The sequence below is a fragment of the Coniosporium apollinis genome (assembly GCF_000281105.1).
Source record: "Coniosporium apollinis CBS 100218 chromosome Unknown supercont1.71, whole genome shotgun sequence".
NCBI lineage: Eukaryota > Fungi > Ascomycota > Dothideomycetes > Coniosporium > Coniosporium apollinis.
Genome location: NW_006913333.1, coordinates 1 through 18,266, shown reverse-complemented (window position 1 = coordinate 18,266; position 18,266 = coordinate 1). Strand labels below are relative to the sequence as shown.

The window sequence follows — 18,266 nt, the reverse complement described above, 5'->3', positions numbered from 1 at the left end:
ACATCGACACCGATGAAAACACAGGAATTGATAATAGCTTCAGCTAAAGCAGCTCAAACGGAGCCTGCTTTCGCTCGCGAACTGTCCCACGCGGAGGTAAAGTGCCATCTCTAAAGTAGGGCAGAATCCGTTGCGTTGCACACTCGCGGTCAAGAGTCGCCGAGTAGGATGTATGTCCTGTGCCATTGATAGCGAGTAGGCCTGATCTGGGAAAGGCCTCAGAGATGCTAAAAGCGCTACAACACAGCTTAGCACGCCACTAGCGCTGAGAACACGGATATAACAGAGGCATACTTTCGTAGAGGAGTAGTAGGATCGGCTATGTTTCCGACGAACAAGATAGGACTGCTGGTTTTTATGTTCTCAAACTTATCTGCAAGGCGTCGTAAGTTTAGTGCTCTATTATGGTCTCAGCAATGACTAACCCGTGTAGCGTTCCTTGGCCGGGAGTCCCGCGCCTATCGAGACAACGTCAGAACGGTCAAGTCCAGCAGCAGATGGCGATCTCACTTACCCAAACAAATGATTACTTGCCGAGAAGAGGGGCTGGCGAAGAATTTGCTCACTACCAGGTATTTGTTAAAGACGGCTTCAAGCTCACTTATCCCAAGTTTCTCCACTCCACCGCCGCTATCACTGCAGGCGATCGTGTAGGCTGCATTCGGGCTGTTCTTGACCCCGGTTATAGGGTCGAACAAAGGAATTCGACAGGTGAGCTTGCATTACCAACAATCTCTAGATATGCCTGAATCGCGGGACCTGCGGCCCTGTTATAAACCTCGGCGGTGACGCTCGCCAGCAGAGCGAAGGTTTCTCCTGGTTGATAAAGAGCACTGTCTCCTAAGAGAGCCAAAGCGGTGTTCTGATGAGTCCAAAACCCGGGACCGGAAGCGGTTTCTCCAAAATTCGCCGGTCGGCCTCGAAGAATCGGTCCCGTATCTCTTCTGGGTTACTATACCAGAAGGCACACTTATCCGGCCCAGCATCAAAGCAAAATTGGAAGAAATCACTCAACGCAGTATGGACATCGCCGATATCGAGTTCTGGTAATTTCTCAGGCTTATACCAAGTATTGAAGTCCACAACACCTGTCTTGGTCAAAAGCAATGTCTCTTCACGAGAAAGGACCTCAGAAACCTCTTACCACCGAGCACCGTGCGATCTATCTTATCCCAAAACGAGGTGTTAGACAAGGCCTATGGGAGTGTGCAGGATTACAAACAGGGAAGAGTGCCGCATATATGGCACGGTGGCACTAAGTACGGAACCGTAAGAATATCCTCTTCAAACAGAAGTCAGCCTTTATACGTACTCTACCTCGGACGATAGACGAGGCTTACAGATAAGAGAGCTTATCCTACCCAAGAGCCTGTAAGACGTAGTCCATGTCTTTGGCCACATGCATAGTTCCGGCGTAGGAAATTAAGTCAGGAGTGACAAGGCCACAGTCGAGTCCAAGGCCCTTGCCGACGGCGTAACTCTTGCCGAGTGTTGGTGTACCCAGGCTGCGAGCCCGTAATGTCCTTGGACCGCTGGGTGAAAGCGAAATTTGTAGCGTCACAAGTTATTAGGGGAAAAGTAGACCCCACCGCTCTCGGAACAATGCCGGTTAGATCGGTGTCATTCCCAACCTGGGCACGGAGTAAAGCACCACTGTCTTCGCAGACGATGTACACGAAAGGGAGAACCGTGGGGAAACCTTTAAAGGGAGCCATCGTACCAGCATGACGGCAAATCAAATATTACATTAGCAAACATCATCCTGTGGCTTGCTTTTACCCTTGTCGGCGAGAATTTGGCTAGCGGTCGGCCTGGTAATGTCCATGGAATTCTTCGGGGTGCAGCAGGCGACGCGTCGGCTGCTGCGGCCCAACCGCTGGAAAGAGGGGCATAGAATCGTCACGTAGAGGGTTCGGTCTGACTTCCAAGCTAGGAATCTAAGTACGAATGGCCCTATCACGCGGTTGACAAAAATACTTCTCAAGCACTCAGCTCCTCAGCCGGTTGGATGGTGTCTACGCTAGGATAAGGAAGCTCCTAATTTCGAGTATGTCGTAACCACTACAACCGATTCGACACTCTACGTGTCACGTTACGATAATTATCAAGATAGAGTGCGTGCGAATAGCCTCAACGCCGTTATCACTTTGTGAGACAGCCCACAGTCTGTCTTCCCCTTATTCATAAAACTAGTAGGTTATAAGACCAAGCTCTCATTCAGATATGAAGCAATCCGTGAAAGACTCACGTGTACTGCTACAAATCCAAATCCTTTCCCGAATATGCTGTTCTCAGTTGGATTAGACGCGCTTTTGGAAAACTTCCATAAGAGCATCCAAGAATGGACCAATCCGAAAGCCATTCGATAGACCTGTGCCAGTTTCCCCACGGAAAGCTTGTTTGCGGCCACCTCAGCGCATGCAAGACCAAAGAGGTTTGCTCTGAATCGACTATACCTGGCTGCTCTTGAGCGGAGATCTAATCTCCAACCCATCCCTCCGCAGAGCCATCGCATCATTGTGTTTCTTCTGACGAAAGGTCCATGTCGCGGCGTGCCAGCTACCCGAAAAAGCAAAACCCGGATGAAGAACTGAGAGCACAAGAGTAGCAAGGATAACCATTGGGCCCTCGAGCACCATGAACACGGCCTCGTTTTGCATAATGGGCCCATCGAAACCTTCCTGCAGCTCGGCAACACGGAAGACAGATCGAATGAAGATGAATATGGCGGCTGCCCAGAGGGCTGTAGAGGAGGGAATCAGTCATCACCACCACGACGTGGAGCTCATAGTGATCGAAAGACTCACAGTATTGGAACGCTTTGAACTTGAACGACGATCTCAACCATCCAAATCTTTGATCCTTCCTTCCATCTTGAACCCGACGCACCGTCCACACAAACTCGGCCCATAGCGCCATGAACAGCAGCAGCGAGAAGACCTGAAATGCCAATCCTGCGACCATGATGTGTACGCCGGTATCTCCATCCGCGTCGATCTCTGAGGTTGCAGCCAAGGCACCTCCGACGGATTGAAGTACGAGCGATAGGAAGTCGCAAGTAATGAAGACAATGGTGTATGTTCGCGGCCTCAGACGCGAGAGATTGGCACCGTAGACTGTAACTATACGGGCGAGGCAAAGGTATATGGAAGCAGCGAGGAAGGCCGGACCGAGAGTTAGCGGGATGAGATAGCTAAGATCGTTCGTCATTAAAGTTCACTCCGTCCACAGCCTCTATCAGCTTGGAAAACTTACAGCAAGAAAGCATCGAACTCGAATGGATTTTTGTTCAGCTTTAGTCGCCCAACGTATCCTAAGACTTCGAGCAGCAACCCGCAGAACATTCCGACTAGGAAACCCCAGGTACGGTACCAGACCCCTAGACCAGTCTGAAGAACGAGTAGCAGGGCGAAGATAACTAGATATGCCAAGTTCCCGGCATAAGTTGGGAAATAATCCAGATAGGCCCATTCGAGGGGACATGTCTGGATGGTGCAAACATCCGGCATGTCGGTAACATTCTGGGCCATTTTGCCAAAGTAAGGTTATGGGGGAAACGAGGTAGTGATAAGGGAGCTTGCCAAACGAGCCTTTCCCAGGAGCGGGTTAAAAACACCCAAGATTGGAAGGCCTGAACGCAAGAAGTAACAACGCGAAGATTGTTTAACAATGAGATTGACTAGAAGAGTGCGCGTCGCTGTGGTGTCTGGAACTATGCCAGGCACAGAGACTTTTATGTACCCCGGTAGCATCTTTACAATCACAACACAAACACCAAGGCCACGCAACTCGACGGCGGAGCCCCCTGACTGAAGGCCTGATGCGTCACTCCAAAGAGGAAGTTATATCGCAAGAAATCCTGCGAATGGTAAGTCGTTTACGAGCGGACCAACCAACCCATCATCTGCCCTGGCCACAGATCAGTTGGCGAAAGCCCTAGTGCACTAAGGCCGCGTAAGGCACGGCTGGAGTTCAGACTGGAGGCTTGATACTCAGGATGCAGAAACCGTGCTCAGGGTCCGTGAATACTAAAAGCGGTTAGTTATTTACGAGCAGGCGAATCAGAGCGAGGTTCGGTTAAAAAATGGTCGTATGGATTCTCTCCCTATAGACGCACAAGCAGTTCATGCCAGCTGTCAGGCGTAGATATCTAGAATGCTAGCAGATTATTGCCGTTGATATTTTCGGATAATGTCTTAAGTTGTGTAAAGCTCTTTTTTGGTTCGAATGCGAAAAGGATTGAGTCCCATGTAGTGAAAACGTGACATGTGTAGTGTGGAGGTAGCCACTGAGCTATCCCAAAGAGGCTAGACAGTTTCCTATCCCATTCGATGCGGCTTTTAGACTGGTGGCGTGGCCGTTACAGTCAGCTTATGTTGCATTAGAAGTGCTAGCGACCTGACTCGATCCGGAAACACAGCTAACTTGTTCTATAAACAAGAAGAGTATTCGACAGCAAGTAGATTTGAACAGCTAACTGCTCCACTTGAATATTCGTGTGCTGGCGCTAATATGACACAGTTTCTTATAGTACTACCCGGTATCCAGCATCCCGTGAATTAAAAAGAGGAATTGAGAATTTTCTGGTGACAGCCGCATGCAGAACCACTCGTCCAGGGCGGGAAGTTCCTACTCCAGATCAGGATCTCAGTCCGTCTCTTGCAGCCCTTTCCGGGTCTAACTACTTTGCGTCTAAGGGTGACACGGAAAAGTCGCGGCTACGCGAAAGTTGTCTTAAATTATTACCACTCAATAATACTATTATATAGATATATCTATATCAGAATTAATAGTATTCTATTCTTTCTACTACTAGCTATAAGTGTAGGCTATTTCATCTAGATTTAGGCGCGAATAGTAAGCTTTAATATAATGCGAATATAGATGAATTACTATAAGATGAGGTATCTTTAGCAATTTGGCGTAGTTATTATTTTTCCGTGCTACTCTTAGTCTCTTAGCTCTTTTATACAATCTAGAACTACAGGTACTCTCTTCTATAGCAGCCCGTAATACTTAGAGTCTATAGTTAGTTACTACTTATAGCTAAGCTTCGAGATTCTATATTCTCCTATAAGTAGAATAGAGCCGCAAACTAAAAAAATAGATATATTTTTAGGTTTTTAGTAGATATTTTTATATATATATAGTACTACTATAGTCTTAATTATAGTATTTAGGTTGGATTTAGCTACATTTATTTATAATATATAGATATTAGTAAATAATATATTCTATCTATAAAAGCGGCTCTTCTAGTAGAGCTAAGTACTAAGAATAGCTAATAAGTAAGTTTCTAGTTATATGCTTTCTATTAGTCTCCTATTACTAAGTAAGTTATGTTACTATTTATAGGTATTTAGGTTAAATCTAAATATTAATTTCGCATATAATCTTTAATTTATAAATTACCTAAATACTTTTTATTCTATTTGCCTTAAGATATAAGATTTTCTATGTATAGATACTAATAATTTAGATATTCTATTTTATTTTAACTTAGCTTAACTAATTCGCCTATATATTCTATTATCTATCTCCTTAATTACTAAAAAAATTCTATAGTATAGAAAGTTCTAGCTAGATAAAAGTAGTTATATAATCTTAATATTTACTTTCTACTTAAAGAAATCTAACTTTATTAGTATATTTATTTTATTAGCTTCTAGGTCTATAAAAGACTTAATATTAGTAGAGTTTAGAATAAAAGCTTCTAGAATTATACTTATATTTCTGATTTATCTAAAAGAAATATCTAGAGAAAGGGATTCTATCTAGTAGTTAAGTACCTTAGTATCTAATATATTTATTAATTAGATAAATACTTTATATAGAACTATAATTTATAACTAAGTTAGTAAGCTAATCTACTTCTTAGAATATATACTAATAAGTAATTTAGACTAGATCCGCTAGCCTAAGTATTCTATTAATAATTCTTTCTATAATTCTGCTATATAAGTCCCCTCCCTAAAACTTCTAGAGCTTAAAAGTAATACTAGTAAATGCTAGAATATAATTCTTAAATAAAATAATATTATATTTACTATATATATAGATTAAGTTAGGCTAAAGAGAAAGCTACTATTATTTTAGATAGTAGGTAATTATTTTATCTGACTTCTATTTAATTATTTAGTTTATTTAGTAATCTAGGGCCCTAAATTTATTACTAGGTAGCTATATATAAAGCTAATTATTAAACTAGATATAGATTAGAATAATAGGCTCGAAATCTAATTTAGTATATTTAACTATAAGCTAGTATAAATTAAATATAAATATATAGAGAGATAGAGGTATCTTCTATAGTATCTATTTTTAGGTAAATAATTACTCTTTATTATGAAAGTTAATCTCTCCGCTATTTATTCTAATAAAAGCTAATTCTAAAGAGTGGTTATTAAAGTAGAAAGGGAGTTTTATAATAATTTAGTTATTTTTAGTAGTAAAAAGAAACCCTTTATAGACTTTTTTCACGCTAGTAGTAGCTATAAAGTAGACTGTATTCTTATAAATTAATTCTATACTAGTAATCTACTTATCTTTATCTTTTAGATTATCTTATATAATATATAGAGAATTGATCTATAGAAACTATACACCTATCTTTTAATAGACCTTAATAGTATTACTAAGTGTACTTAGAAGGAGGTGAAATAGAATACTATATATATAAGTATTAATATTTAAATATATTATCTTAAACTATTAGTTGCTACTCTAGTAGTAGCTTAATATTATATACTTCACTTTTTCTTCTTTCTAACTGATATATTACCTTATTAGTTAATCTATATTATTAGCAATAGAAAATACTCTTCTTAGTAGTTTGAGATAAAATAGAATATTTTAGATAGTACTAATATTAATCTTAATATTTATCTAGCTATTTTTAGGTCTTATTAATAGCACTTTAGATTAACTTTTCAATACTTACCTTCTAGAAATAAGGTTTAAAAGAGGACTCTCTATAAATATTTTAATTTCTTCTAGTATATGTAGATTCTTTTTTATAAAGCTTTTACGCACCTTTAAATACTACTAATTCTAAATTAAGAGATAGATTAGACCTAATTTTCTTAGGTAATCTAAAAGCTAGATTCTTAAGATAGTTATCTCTTAGTAAATATCTTAAGTTATATATTTAGGGAGAAGATATAGTATCTAATTCTCTAGTATATACTTAAATTAGAGTATCTTTATTATAAATATCTTTCTAGTTATACTTAAGCATCTTTTAGATATAGAAGTAAATCGTATAGTATTCTTAGTACTCTTAAATTTTATACTAGTTATAATATTTATATTCCTATCTAATTAAACTATATAGACTATCTAACGGGCTAGTTATTTCTAAATATATTATATAATAGTCTTTATAGCTAGCAAACTTAATCCTCTAGCTTTTAATAATTAAGTGGTTATTAGTATTAGCAGCTTTCTACTTTACTATATTATTTCTATGAAGAAGAGATTAATAGTACCTAGAAACTAAAGTTTCTAATAGTAAATAATTAAAATATACTTGAAGTAGCTGATAGTTTAAGCCTAAACTAAGCTAGCTATACCTAAAACCTTTTAAACTTAGAGGTAGAAAAGTCTTTTAATATTTATAAAAAAAAGAAGCTACTAATTTCTATCTATATAATAGACTAAAAAATAACAATTTAATATATAGACTTCTATAGCATTAGTATTTATAAGAATACTCGCTTAACGTAGGTACTTAGCTTAGAAAGGCTTAGCTAGCTTAGTAAAGTAGATAGTATAAGATAAAGTAAAAGCTATCTAAAAAAGCTATCTAAAAGAGCCTCTAAATCTAGGCTAGATTGTAGTATACTATAGTAGTATATAAAAGTATTCTTAATAGTTTTACTCTTATAGTTTTAGCTAAAGCCTTAGTATGCGGTCTAATAATAAAAAGAAAATAGTAGTACTCTAAATTATAATTTAAACTTAATATTCCTCCAGTATTTAGATTAAATATTGTTCTAGAGTTGTATATCTCTATACTAGGGGTTTTTACTTATTCTACTTATAATTCTCTTAATTTCTTTGATAATATTCTATATATTAGCTAATTGATTAAATTCTACTACCTCTAGATACATTTATATTGTAATATTATATTTTCCTATCTTATTACTTATTATAAATAAACTATAGTCTACTATATCTCCTCTAGCTAATACTAATATATTCTTTCTCTTAAAGATTAGCTCTAAGTTACTATTATATTTTTCAAGCCTCTAGACTATTACTAAATTTATTACTAAAATTTAAAAGTAACTTATGTTATAATATAGATTTCTATATTAGCTTTTAGCTTTACATAATAAAATCTTTATATAGAGGATAATTCTAGACGATATTAATAAAAACCCTTTTATATACTATAGCTAGAATAAAATTGAAAATCTAGACTTATTTTAGTAACATAAGATAATTATAAGATTATCTTAAGTTAGTAGAATTAAGTTAATATATTGCTAATAACCTAAAAATTAAAGAAAGTAGTCTAGTTTAAAATAGTAGGCTTAGCTAAGCTATATTTAGAAATAAGAGTAGATAGTTATAGCTAAATTCTAGAGAGCTGAATCTAGCCTCTTTCTATATACTTAGAGTATCTTAGAGTGTTACTTAGGCTTTACTTACTATTAGCTTAGGCTAAAGTAGTAATTACTTGAATTTAAAGATAGTAATAAACTTTAATAAGTTTTGCTTTTATAGTAGAATATTAAGATATAAAGATTATTCTAGTCTAATAATCATACTAGTACTAAAGTCTTATTAGTTTAATTATTATATTTATATAAGCATTATACTAGTCTAATAGATATACTAGTATAAAAGAGCTATTAGTATAATACTTATACTAGTTTGGTATTTATACTAGTCTAATATTTATACTAGTCTAATATTTATACTAGTCTAATATTTATACTAGTCTAATATTTATACTAGTCTAGTAACTGTATTACTCCAACCTCTATACTATTCTAATATATATACTATTTTAATATATCTACTAATCTAATATTCATATTAGTTTAGTACTCTAGATAGTATTTAATAACTTAATTACAATTTGAATCTCTATTAAAGTATCTAATAATCTTGTAAATTATTATAGTTTAAACTTAATATCTCTTAGTATTTGAATCTTCTATTACACTAGGAATATATACTCTATATAAAAGATTATCTTTCTATTAAGCGTTTTACTCCTTCTAATTCTTATATGATATCTTATACATTAAGTAATTAATTAAGCTTCTACTTTAAATCTTCTTATGTTATAATTTAATATTATATTAGCTAATTATCTCTTATTATAGCCTCTACTATAGTCTACTATTGTTCTTTCTACTTCTACTACTATACTTATACCTATAGATAGAGTTTTTAATTCTCTATAATCTTTCTTAAGTACTAAAGTATCTACTAAACTTATTATAGTAGTATTAAAGTATTTTAACCTCTAGTATAATTTTACCTATTATCTCTTAAGCTTGCTTAAGTATATATATATAGTAGTACTTTTAAAGAATAACTTAAAGACTATGCATAATACTCTAATACTATAATTATTATATACTCTAAAGTAATCTAGTATATTATTTGATTTCTATTGAAGCTATCTACTAGACTACTACTATAATTAAGAAGTTAGAAAAGTTTTCTAATTCTAAGCTATTTTTGACTTCTAGCTATACTACTCTCTATTTGTTATTATAAATATCTATATAAAGCTCTATATTAATACTAACTAATATTCTACTAAAGCTATCTAAATTTTATAACTATATAGTTGTTTAAAGAGTATTATATAAGCTTTATTTCTTCTATATATCTAATTAGATATAATACTTAAGTTTAGCTCTATTAGTATACTTAATAAAATAGGATTCTCTACTATACTCGGCCTTAGTAAAAACTATAACTACCTTTAAAATTTATATAGGAAAAATGCTTATAGTACTATAATAAGTGCTATAGGTTAAAATTATAAAATCTACTATCTAACTCCTAAGTCTACTCTTATTCTATTAATATACCTACTTTATAGCGCTTTATAACTACTGATATAAAAGTCTTAGAAATTTAAAGTCTTAGTTAAAACTAGATTATAACTATAAAGCTATAGAATCTAATAGTTATAGTTAATATATTATATTTATAGCTATTACTATTACTTAGCTACTAAAATACTAACTACTAACTATACTAACTACACTAACTATACTAACTATACTAATTATATATATATCTTAGATTACTAGTTTAATTTCTAGTAGAACTATACTTTTTTTATTTAGCTATAAGATAGATATAGACTCTAAGGGTTATTCTATAACTTATAAAAGCTTAATAGGCTAAAAAAAGACTCAATAGAGTAAATAAAGACTTAATAAAGTAAATAAGTACTTATTTAGCTGAAGAAATCTTAAAAACTTTATAGTCTAATAGAAAATCTAAGCTTTTTAACACTTTATGGATTTATATCTCTATATAGAGCTAGAGCTTAAATACATAGTAAATTAAAGCTAAGCTAAAAACTAAACTACTAACTATATTTTAAATTAAACTAGAATCTAGACTAGAATCTTTACTAAAAACTAAAGTAAAAATTAAACTAAATTAAAACTAAAAATAAGTTTATAGATATAAAGTACTATAGAAATTAGATCATATTTACTACTTAAGGTAAATAAAATTATAAATTAAAAAATAAACTGAGAAATATACTAAAAAATAAACTGAGTGTAAACTAAAATAAAACTAGAAATAAAATAAATCTCTTAAATATAGAATAAAGAAACTAAAAGAAAGTTTAAGAAAGAAAACTAGATATACCAGTTTTACACTGAAACGGCTTAGAGTATTAGTAAAGAGGATATATTTTATTAAGATTTTTAAGAGTATATCTTTTTTTAATATCTCTCTATCTTTCTTTTTCTTAGTTATAAGGGGCATTCACCCCTTTAACCTCCTCCTAGTATTCTTTACTATATATCTAAGAGATTCTTTTTTTTTTAGTTTATCTCTTAGTTTATCTCTTAGTTTATCTCTTAGTTTATCTCTTAGTCTATCGCTTAGTCTATCGCTTAGTCTATCTCTTAGTCCATATATTAATTAATCTTTTAGTATACTTCCCAATATACTAATTAGTCTACTTTTAGTTATTAATTTAGTTTAATCTCTAGAATATCTTTTTACTAAAATTTTACCTATATCTTTAGTTTAGTTATAATAGGAAAATTTTTTTAGCGCTTAGAGGTACTTAGAGTACTTAGAGCCTACTTTAAGTACTTAGAGTCTCTAAGTAACTCTATCTACTTATAAGCTACTTATAAGTATATTAAAATACTTAAAGAACTTTAGATAGCTTGTGTATTTTAGATATTTTAGATATTAGCTTATAACTAGTTAGAGTTACTTAGAGGCTTTAAGTACTTAAAGTAGACTCTAAGCGCTCTAAGTAGCTCTAAGCGCTAAGTTTTTTTTCCTAATAATAAATAATATATATAAAAGTTATCCGCTTTTATCTTAGAATTTAGTTTATTCTTAGTATTTTATAGTCTATCTCTAGGCTATTTCTTACTTTATTTATTAATCTATTTCCTAGCTCACTTCTTAGCTTATATTTAAATAAAGTTTTTAGTCTATCTCTTAGCTTATTTCTTAGTTTACTACTTAGTTTACTACTTAGTTTACTACTTAGTTTACTACTTAGTTTACTACTTAGTTTACTACTTAGTTTACTACTTAGTTTACTACTTAGTTTACTTTATAGCTTCTAGTCCAGTTTAGTTTCTAGTCTAGTTTAGTTTCTAGTCTAGTTTTGTTTCTAGACTACTTTCTTATTAGTATCTTAATTTAAGCTTCTAGTATATTATATATCTAATTAATTTTTATTATAGTCTCTAGTTTAGTTTCTAGCTTAGACTCTAGTCTAGATTTTATTTTACTTTATAGTTTAATCTAGAGTTTAGATTTAGTTTAGTTTTTAGCTTTACTTATAGTTTAGTATCTAGTTTAGCTCTAGTCTAGTATTCAATCTAGTTTTTAAGTTAATTCTAGCTTACTTAAAACTATAGTATTTAGCTTAGCTTCTACTTTAATTAGTCTTTTTATAGTACTTAGTCTCTTATTATTTTAGTATAAAATAGATAGATTTATATCTAATTGATTAATAATTTTATAGAAATTCTAGATTTTTTATTAAAACTTTAAGAACTCTAAGGTATTTTCTTAGCTATATAGATATTAGTCTATTCCTATAATATCTTTTCTTATTTTATTAAGTCTTTTCTTATTTATATTAAGCTCTTTCTATTTTACTAAGTCTTTTTCTACTATATAAAGTCTTTTCTATTTTATTTAGCTTTTTTTTACTCTTTAAGGTATTCTATACCCTACTAAGCCTTTATAGATTATAAAATACCTTTAAGAGTCTATATCTACCTTATAGCTAAAAAGAAAAAGTACAGTCCCGCTAGGAGTTAAACTAGCGATCTAAGGCACACGTGTAGTTGGCGCGGTTGGCGCGGTTAGCGGTTGGCATTTTCGCAGCCAAGCCGCAGCACCAGCTACAGCCGCAGCGCACTAGCTATAACTACTAGATCCTGCAGCTCCACGGTCGTAATTAAGCCTTAGCCAAAATTTTAAATCTCTAAGGCTTTTATACTAGCGGTAGTAGAGCGCTATAAAGTAGATGTATTAATAGAGTAAGAGTAGGCTTAAAAAGTTAGGTAGCGGATTTTTCGATTTTAACCTGTAGTGTTTATTATCGCATTATAAGCGTTTTTGCTATATAAATTTTAAAGGTAATTATAGTTTTCGCTAAGGCCGCGTATGGTGGAAAAATCTATTTTACTAAGTATATTAATACCGCTTATATTTAAAAAAAAAAAAAAAGAGAAATAAAAAGATAGAAAGAGAAGATATGCTTATAAAAATCTAAATATGCTAAATAGTCTTTACAAATACTCTTAACTATTTTAGCATAAGATAGGTATACTTTATAAAGACTTGAAAGAGTAGATAAATACTTATATAGCGAGAGAAACTCTAAAAAGCTTACTAGTCTAATAGAAAATCTAATATATATATAATCTAATATATATATAATCTATAACACTATAACTATAAATATATCTAGAGTATAACCACATATATTTATAAAACTAGAAAGTATTATATAGTCTATATATACTAAGTTACTAATAAACTAATTAATTATAGAAGTTTTAGTTTAATTATAATAGAATTACCTCGTATAACTTTTAATGAAACTTATATAGTTTAAATCTATATATCAGGTTCTATACTAAAGGAGAAAGAATTTGAATAGATAATAGAAACGTTGCTTATAATAAAGATAAACTTTATAAGCTAAAATTTCTATTATTTACCTAAAAGTTGAAAATATAAGTAGTAATAATTAAATATATATTTTTTATTTTAAAAGAGAAAATAAAGAAGAGTAGTATAATATAGAAAAGAATACTACTAGAATCTATTTACTTAGATAGTATGTTAGATAGCAAATAGTATTTGGAATATTAGTAAGCTTAGTAAAAGCAACTAAGCTAGAAACTAGATTAAAAACTAGAATAAAAACTAGATTAAAAGCAAACTAGCTTAGAAACTAAGCTAAAGTATCAATTAGAGAATAATCTAAAAAACTTTCCTAGATAGTAAGATAGGTAATAGACTAAATAGTAAGCTAAGTAATAAGCTAAGTAGTAAGTTAAGTAGTAAGCTAAGTAGTAACATAAAGAAGTAATTAAAGAATAAAATAGAGAATAAACTAAGAAATAAAATAAGAGATCTAATAAAAGATAAATTAAGAAGTAATTTAATAAACATACTAAGAGATATTCTGAAAAAGAAACTAAAAACAGATTATAAAAAAACTAAAAAGAAGCTAAAATCTAAATAAAAAAAAGAAAATAACTTTCATAAATAAAGTAAAAAGAGCTAGAGGGGATGTAAGAGAGAGAATACCCTTTAAATTAAAAGAAAGAGTAGAGGGTTTAAGGGGGAGAATCCTCTATAGAAAGAGAAAAATCTATACCATTATACTTAAGTAAGAGAATTTGATAAACTTTGCTAGATTAGAATCTTAAATAGATACTATACTAAAATTAAGCTAGAAACTAAGCAAATAACTATACTCTAAGCTAAATAGTAAACTAAGATATAAACTAAAGATAAATGAAAAAGATACTATAAATAAAAAGGTCTCTTGTATATAGATTAAAGAAAGCTAGGGGGAGTATAAGGGAGAGAATACTTCTTATATTCTTGAAAAATAAAAATAGAAAGATATAATGAAAAGATATACTCTTAAAAATCTAAATATACTAAATACTCTTTTTAAATACTCCAAGTCGTTTTAGTATAAAATAGGCATATCTAGTGTTACTATAAGAATACACTTCTAGTAGATTAAACCTAGTAGCTATATATTCTTATATCTATTTAAAAGTCTTTTAGTAGATACTTTTATTATTATTTTTTAGCTAGAAGATCTTTTAGTTTTTTAAATTAGAGCTTATAATACCCTTGTTTTTAGCTTAAATCTTTATTTTCCTATTACTAAATTTAATAGAGTTAGCTTAGTATTTTAAGTCTGCTTCTAGATTTTTAGTAGCAAATTTCTATTATAGAACTATAACTCTTTATTAAAGTATATAGAGAATGTACTCTCTTTTAAAAGTTATATAGTCTTTGTCTCTTATAAAGCTTATATCTATTTATATATATTCTTATACTATATTATAGTACTTATATTCTAGTAAGAGTATTTTCTCTAGTATTTATTTTAGCTATTTAATAAGTGTAGTAGCTATAACTAGTTATCTTAAAATAGGGTTATAGACTTTCTTGTATAGCTTACTAAAATTTATAGTAGACTTCTACTATACTTTATATAGAGTAAGTTAAATCTTAATTCTTTTAAGATTTTTTTAGACTTTAGATCGTCTAACTTAGTTTCTATAAGTTTATGTATATTCTAGTTTAACTAATACTTTATCTCAAATAAATATCTACAAGTAATAGAATCTTTTAGTCGTATTTCTATCTCTAGTTCTTTCTTTAGAGCTAGCTTAGAGACCCTAGAATTCTATTAGAGAATATAGATTCTTAGAATCAATATAGTAATTAACAATAAGGTGTATATAGATAGAATAATATAGTTAATTTAGTAGAAGACTAAATTCTACTAAGCTTCTATTATATAGAAGCGACTAATATATACTCTTACTTAGCTAATACTCTACTTGTAGAGAGTCTAGAACTAGTCTAAAGCTCTCTTTATATCTTATAAGTTCTTAGATTCTATTTTTAAGATTTTTTTAAAATAAAGATTTCTACTTATAAGGCTCTAGTCCTTAGTTCTTAATAGGAGTTATTAGAATCTTAGCCTTATTTTTTAAATTTCTACTTATTACTATTCTAATTTACTATTTATACTTAGCTCTATACTTTAGATAAGAAGAGGTTAAACTATTCTCTTAGAGTATAATTTATATTTTATAACCTATAATACTTCTATCATTTAGAGTTTAAATAGCTATTATCTAGAGTCTTACTTCTTATTTAGGTATATTTAATAGCTATATTTATAGTAGATAGCCTAGAGCTATATAATACATTCTAGTCCTTTTGTAGCTATAAGATATTCTAATTTTTAAGATATATTAGTTTATACTAATGCTTACTTCTTATGCTATTATCAATTTCTAGTAATATATTCTACTTAGCTATAGTTAAAGTATTCTCTTAAAAGAGCTCTATCTCTAGAAGTATTCTATGTTTTTCACTATAATTTCTCTATAAAGTGTAATAAACACCTTATAGTAGTAGTATTAAGTTCTATAGGCTAATATTTTTATAGATTATAGTACTATCTTAGAGTTAATTAACTCTATTTAGCTACTATAATTAGTATAGTTCTTTTAGTCTTCTCTATCTATTGTTTATATATACAATTACTAATTCTAGTAGAGGTATTAATTATAGACTATAATTCATTAGACTATTCTTTTTATATTAAATTAGTCTTAATACTCTCTATTAGTTCTTTATAGTATTATATAGTTAAGATAGTATTACTTTGGGTAGTATTTATTATAATTAGCTAGAATTAGCTAATATAGATTATAGTAAAGTCTTTTTATACTAAACTTATAATTTCTTATCAATAATAAATTCTATAGTGATGGTTCTAAGTATTTAGTAAATCTTTTCTTCAAAATACTCTATATATATAAAAGTAGCTTTTATCTTAAGTTTCTAATTTAAGGTTAAGTTTTTCAAGAAGTTCTTTAAATATAATTAAATCTATCTATATACTCTACTTCTAAGGTAAATAACTATAAATATAACTTTACTTCTTATTTAAAAGTATATTTAGCTGTACTAAATATATAGTTTATTATAGAGTAAAAAGAGTCTTAATTCTTTTCCAGCTCTAAAGTATCTATCTAAAATTTTAATTTTAAAAGATTTACTATTAGAAGAAGCTCTTATAGCCTATTTCTTTATTATTTAGTAATAGATTCTATAGTAGATATATTGATATATTATTCTTAAATATTTATTTTAAGGATAGTATTTAGAGTGTAATAGAAACCACTATAAATAGTAACTAGAACTACTATAGAGTAGTTTAATTTATACTAATAATAAAGTCAAATTAATATTATATAGTAGTTAATTAGGTTTATTAAAAGAATATAGAATTTTTATTCTAATTCAAAGTATTCTATTCTAAGAAATAAGAATAGCACTACCTATATACTAGAGTCTAGAGTAAGTATTATCATAATTTACTTAGTTTTATTAGTTCTAATTATACTAATAATACAAGTTATAGTCTTAGTAGACTAGAAGTAATTAGTTATCATATAATATTTAGTACTAATTACTCTATATTAAGCCTACTATACTCTAGTTTATAATATTATCTGTTTCTTCTATAGCTTTTATCTCGAATAGTATATCTATTCTTTATTATATAAAGGACTCTATAATCTAAAGTTGTTAAACTAACTATTAATAAATCTTTCTCTATAGTTTATTACTATTATCTTATTAAATACATTAATATACTTAATAAAATATAATTTTCCACTCTATGCCGCCTTAGCGAAAACTATAATTGCTACTAAAATTTATATAGTAAAAACGCTTATAATATAATAATAAACACTACAGGTTGAAATTATAAAATCTAGTTATAGTTTTTCTAAGTCTACTCTTACACTATTAATATATCCACTTTATAGCGCTTTATAACTACTAGTCTAAAAGCCTTAGGTATTTAAAATATTAGCTAAGACTTAATTGCAACCGTGATTGTAACCGTGAAGCTATAAGAGATAGTAGTTGCGGCTAGTGCGCTGCGGCCGTAGCTAGACTAGTACTATAGCTTAGCTGCAAAAATACTAACTATCAACCGTGCCGACCGCGCGTGTGCCTTAGATTACTAGTTTAATCTCTAGTAGAACCACACTTTTTCTTCTTAGCTATACGATAGGTATTAACTCTTAGGGATATTTTTCAATCTATAAAGGCTTGATAGTATATAAAAGTAGCTATATAGCTAAAGAAAACCTTAAAAAGACTTAAAATCTATATAGAAAATCTAGAGTCTCTATTATATAATCTATAATAGTAAAACTATTGCGTTTTATATAAAGCTATAAGGTGAATATATAGTCTTTTAAGGGGAAAGAATAATACATACACAAAAATATAGGGTAGCTTATATTATAAGCTTTGTAACTATAGAACTTTTTAGAAAAACTAGAACTATAGTAGATTTAGCTTTTGATATTCTATATAGGTTAAAAAGATAGATAGAAAGCTATAACTATAGCTAGATAGATTATATAAATAGTAAAAAGCTTAAATATATATTAAGAATTAATCTAAGAAGGTTATAAGCCTAAGAAAAAGAGTAAACTACTAAGAGTAATAGAAAAGAAACTATAAAAGAGATTAGAAAAGAGACTAGATAAGAAACTAAAAAAGAGACTAAAAAATAAACTAAAAGCTAAGCTCAAAACTAAGCTATAATTTAAGCTAAAAGCTAGACTAAATTAAAAGCTATAAAAAAACTAGATTAAAAACTAGATTAAAAACTAGATTAAAAACTAGATTAAAAACTAGATTAAAAACTAGACTTGGAAGTTCTCTAGAAAACAAACTAAAAAATAGACTAAACTAGAAACTAGAGATAGAAT

General features: G+C 30.1%; 1 protein-coding gene across 1 annotated transcript; it reads right to left on the bottom strand.

Annotated features, from left to right (window-relative positions):
* Positions 1–2,450: 2,450 nt before the first annotated feature.
* On the bottom strand, positions 2,451–3,530 carry W97_08955 (uncharacterized protein; the record flags this gene model as incomplete). The annotated part of the gene is made up of 3 exons (XM_007786822.1): positions 2,451–2,743; positions 2,808–3,193; positions 3,256–3,530. 3 exons carry the CDS (start codon positions 3,528–3,530, stop codon positions 2,451–2,453), a joined length of 954 nt encoding a protein of 317 aa, XP_007785012.1.
* Positions 3,531–18,266: the final 14,736 nt, after the last annotated feature.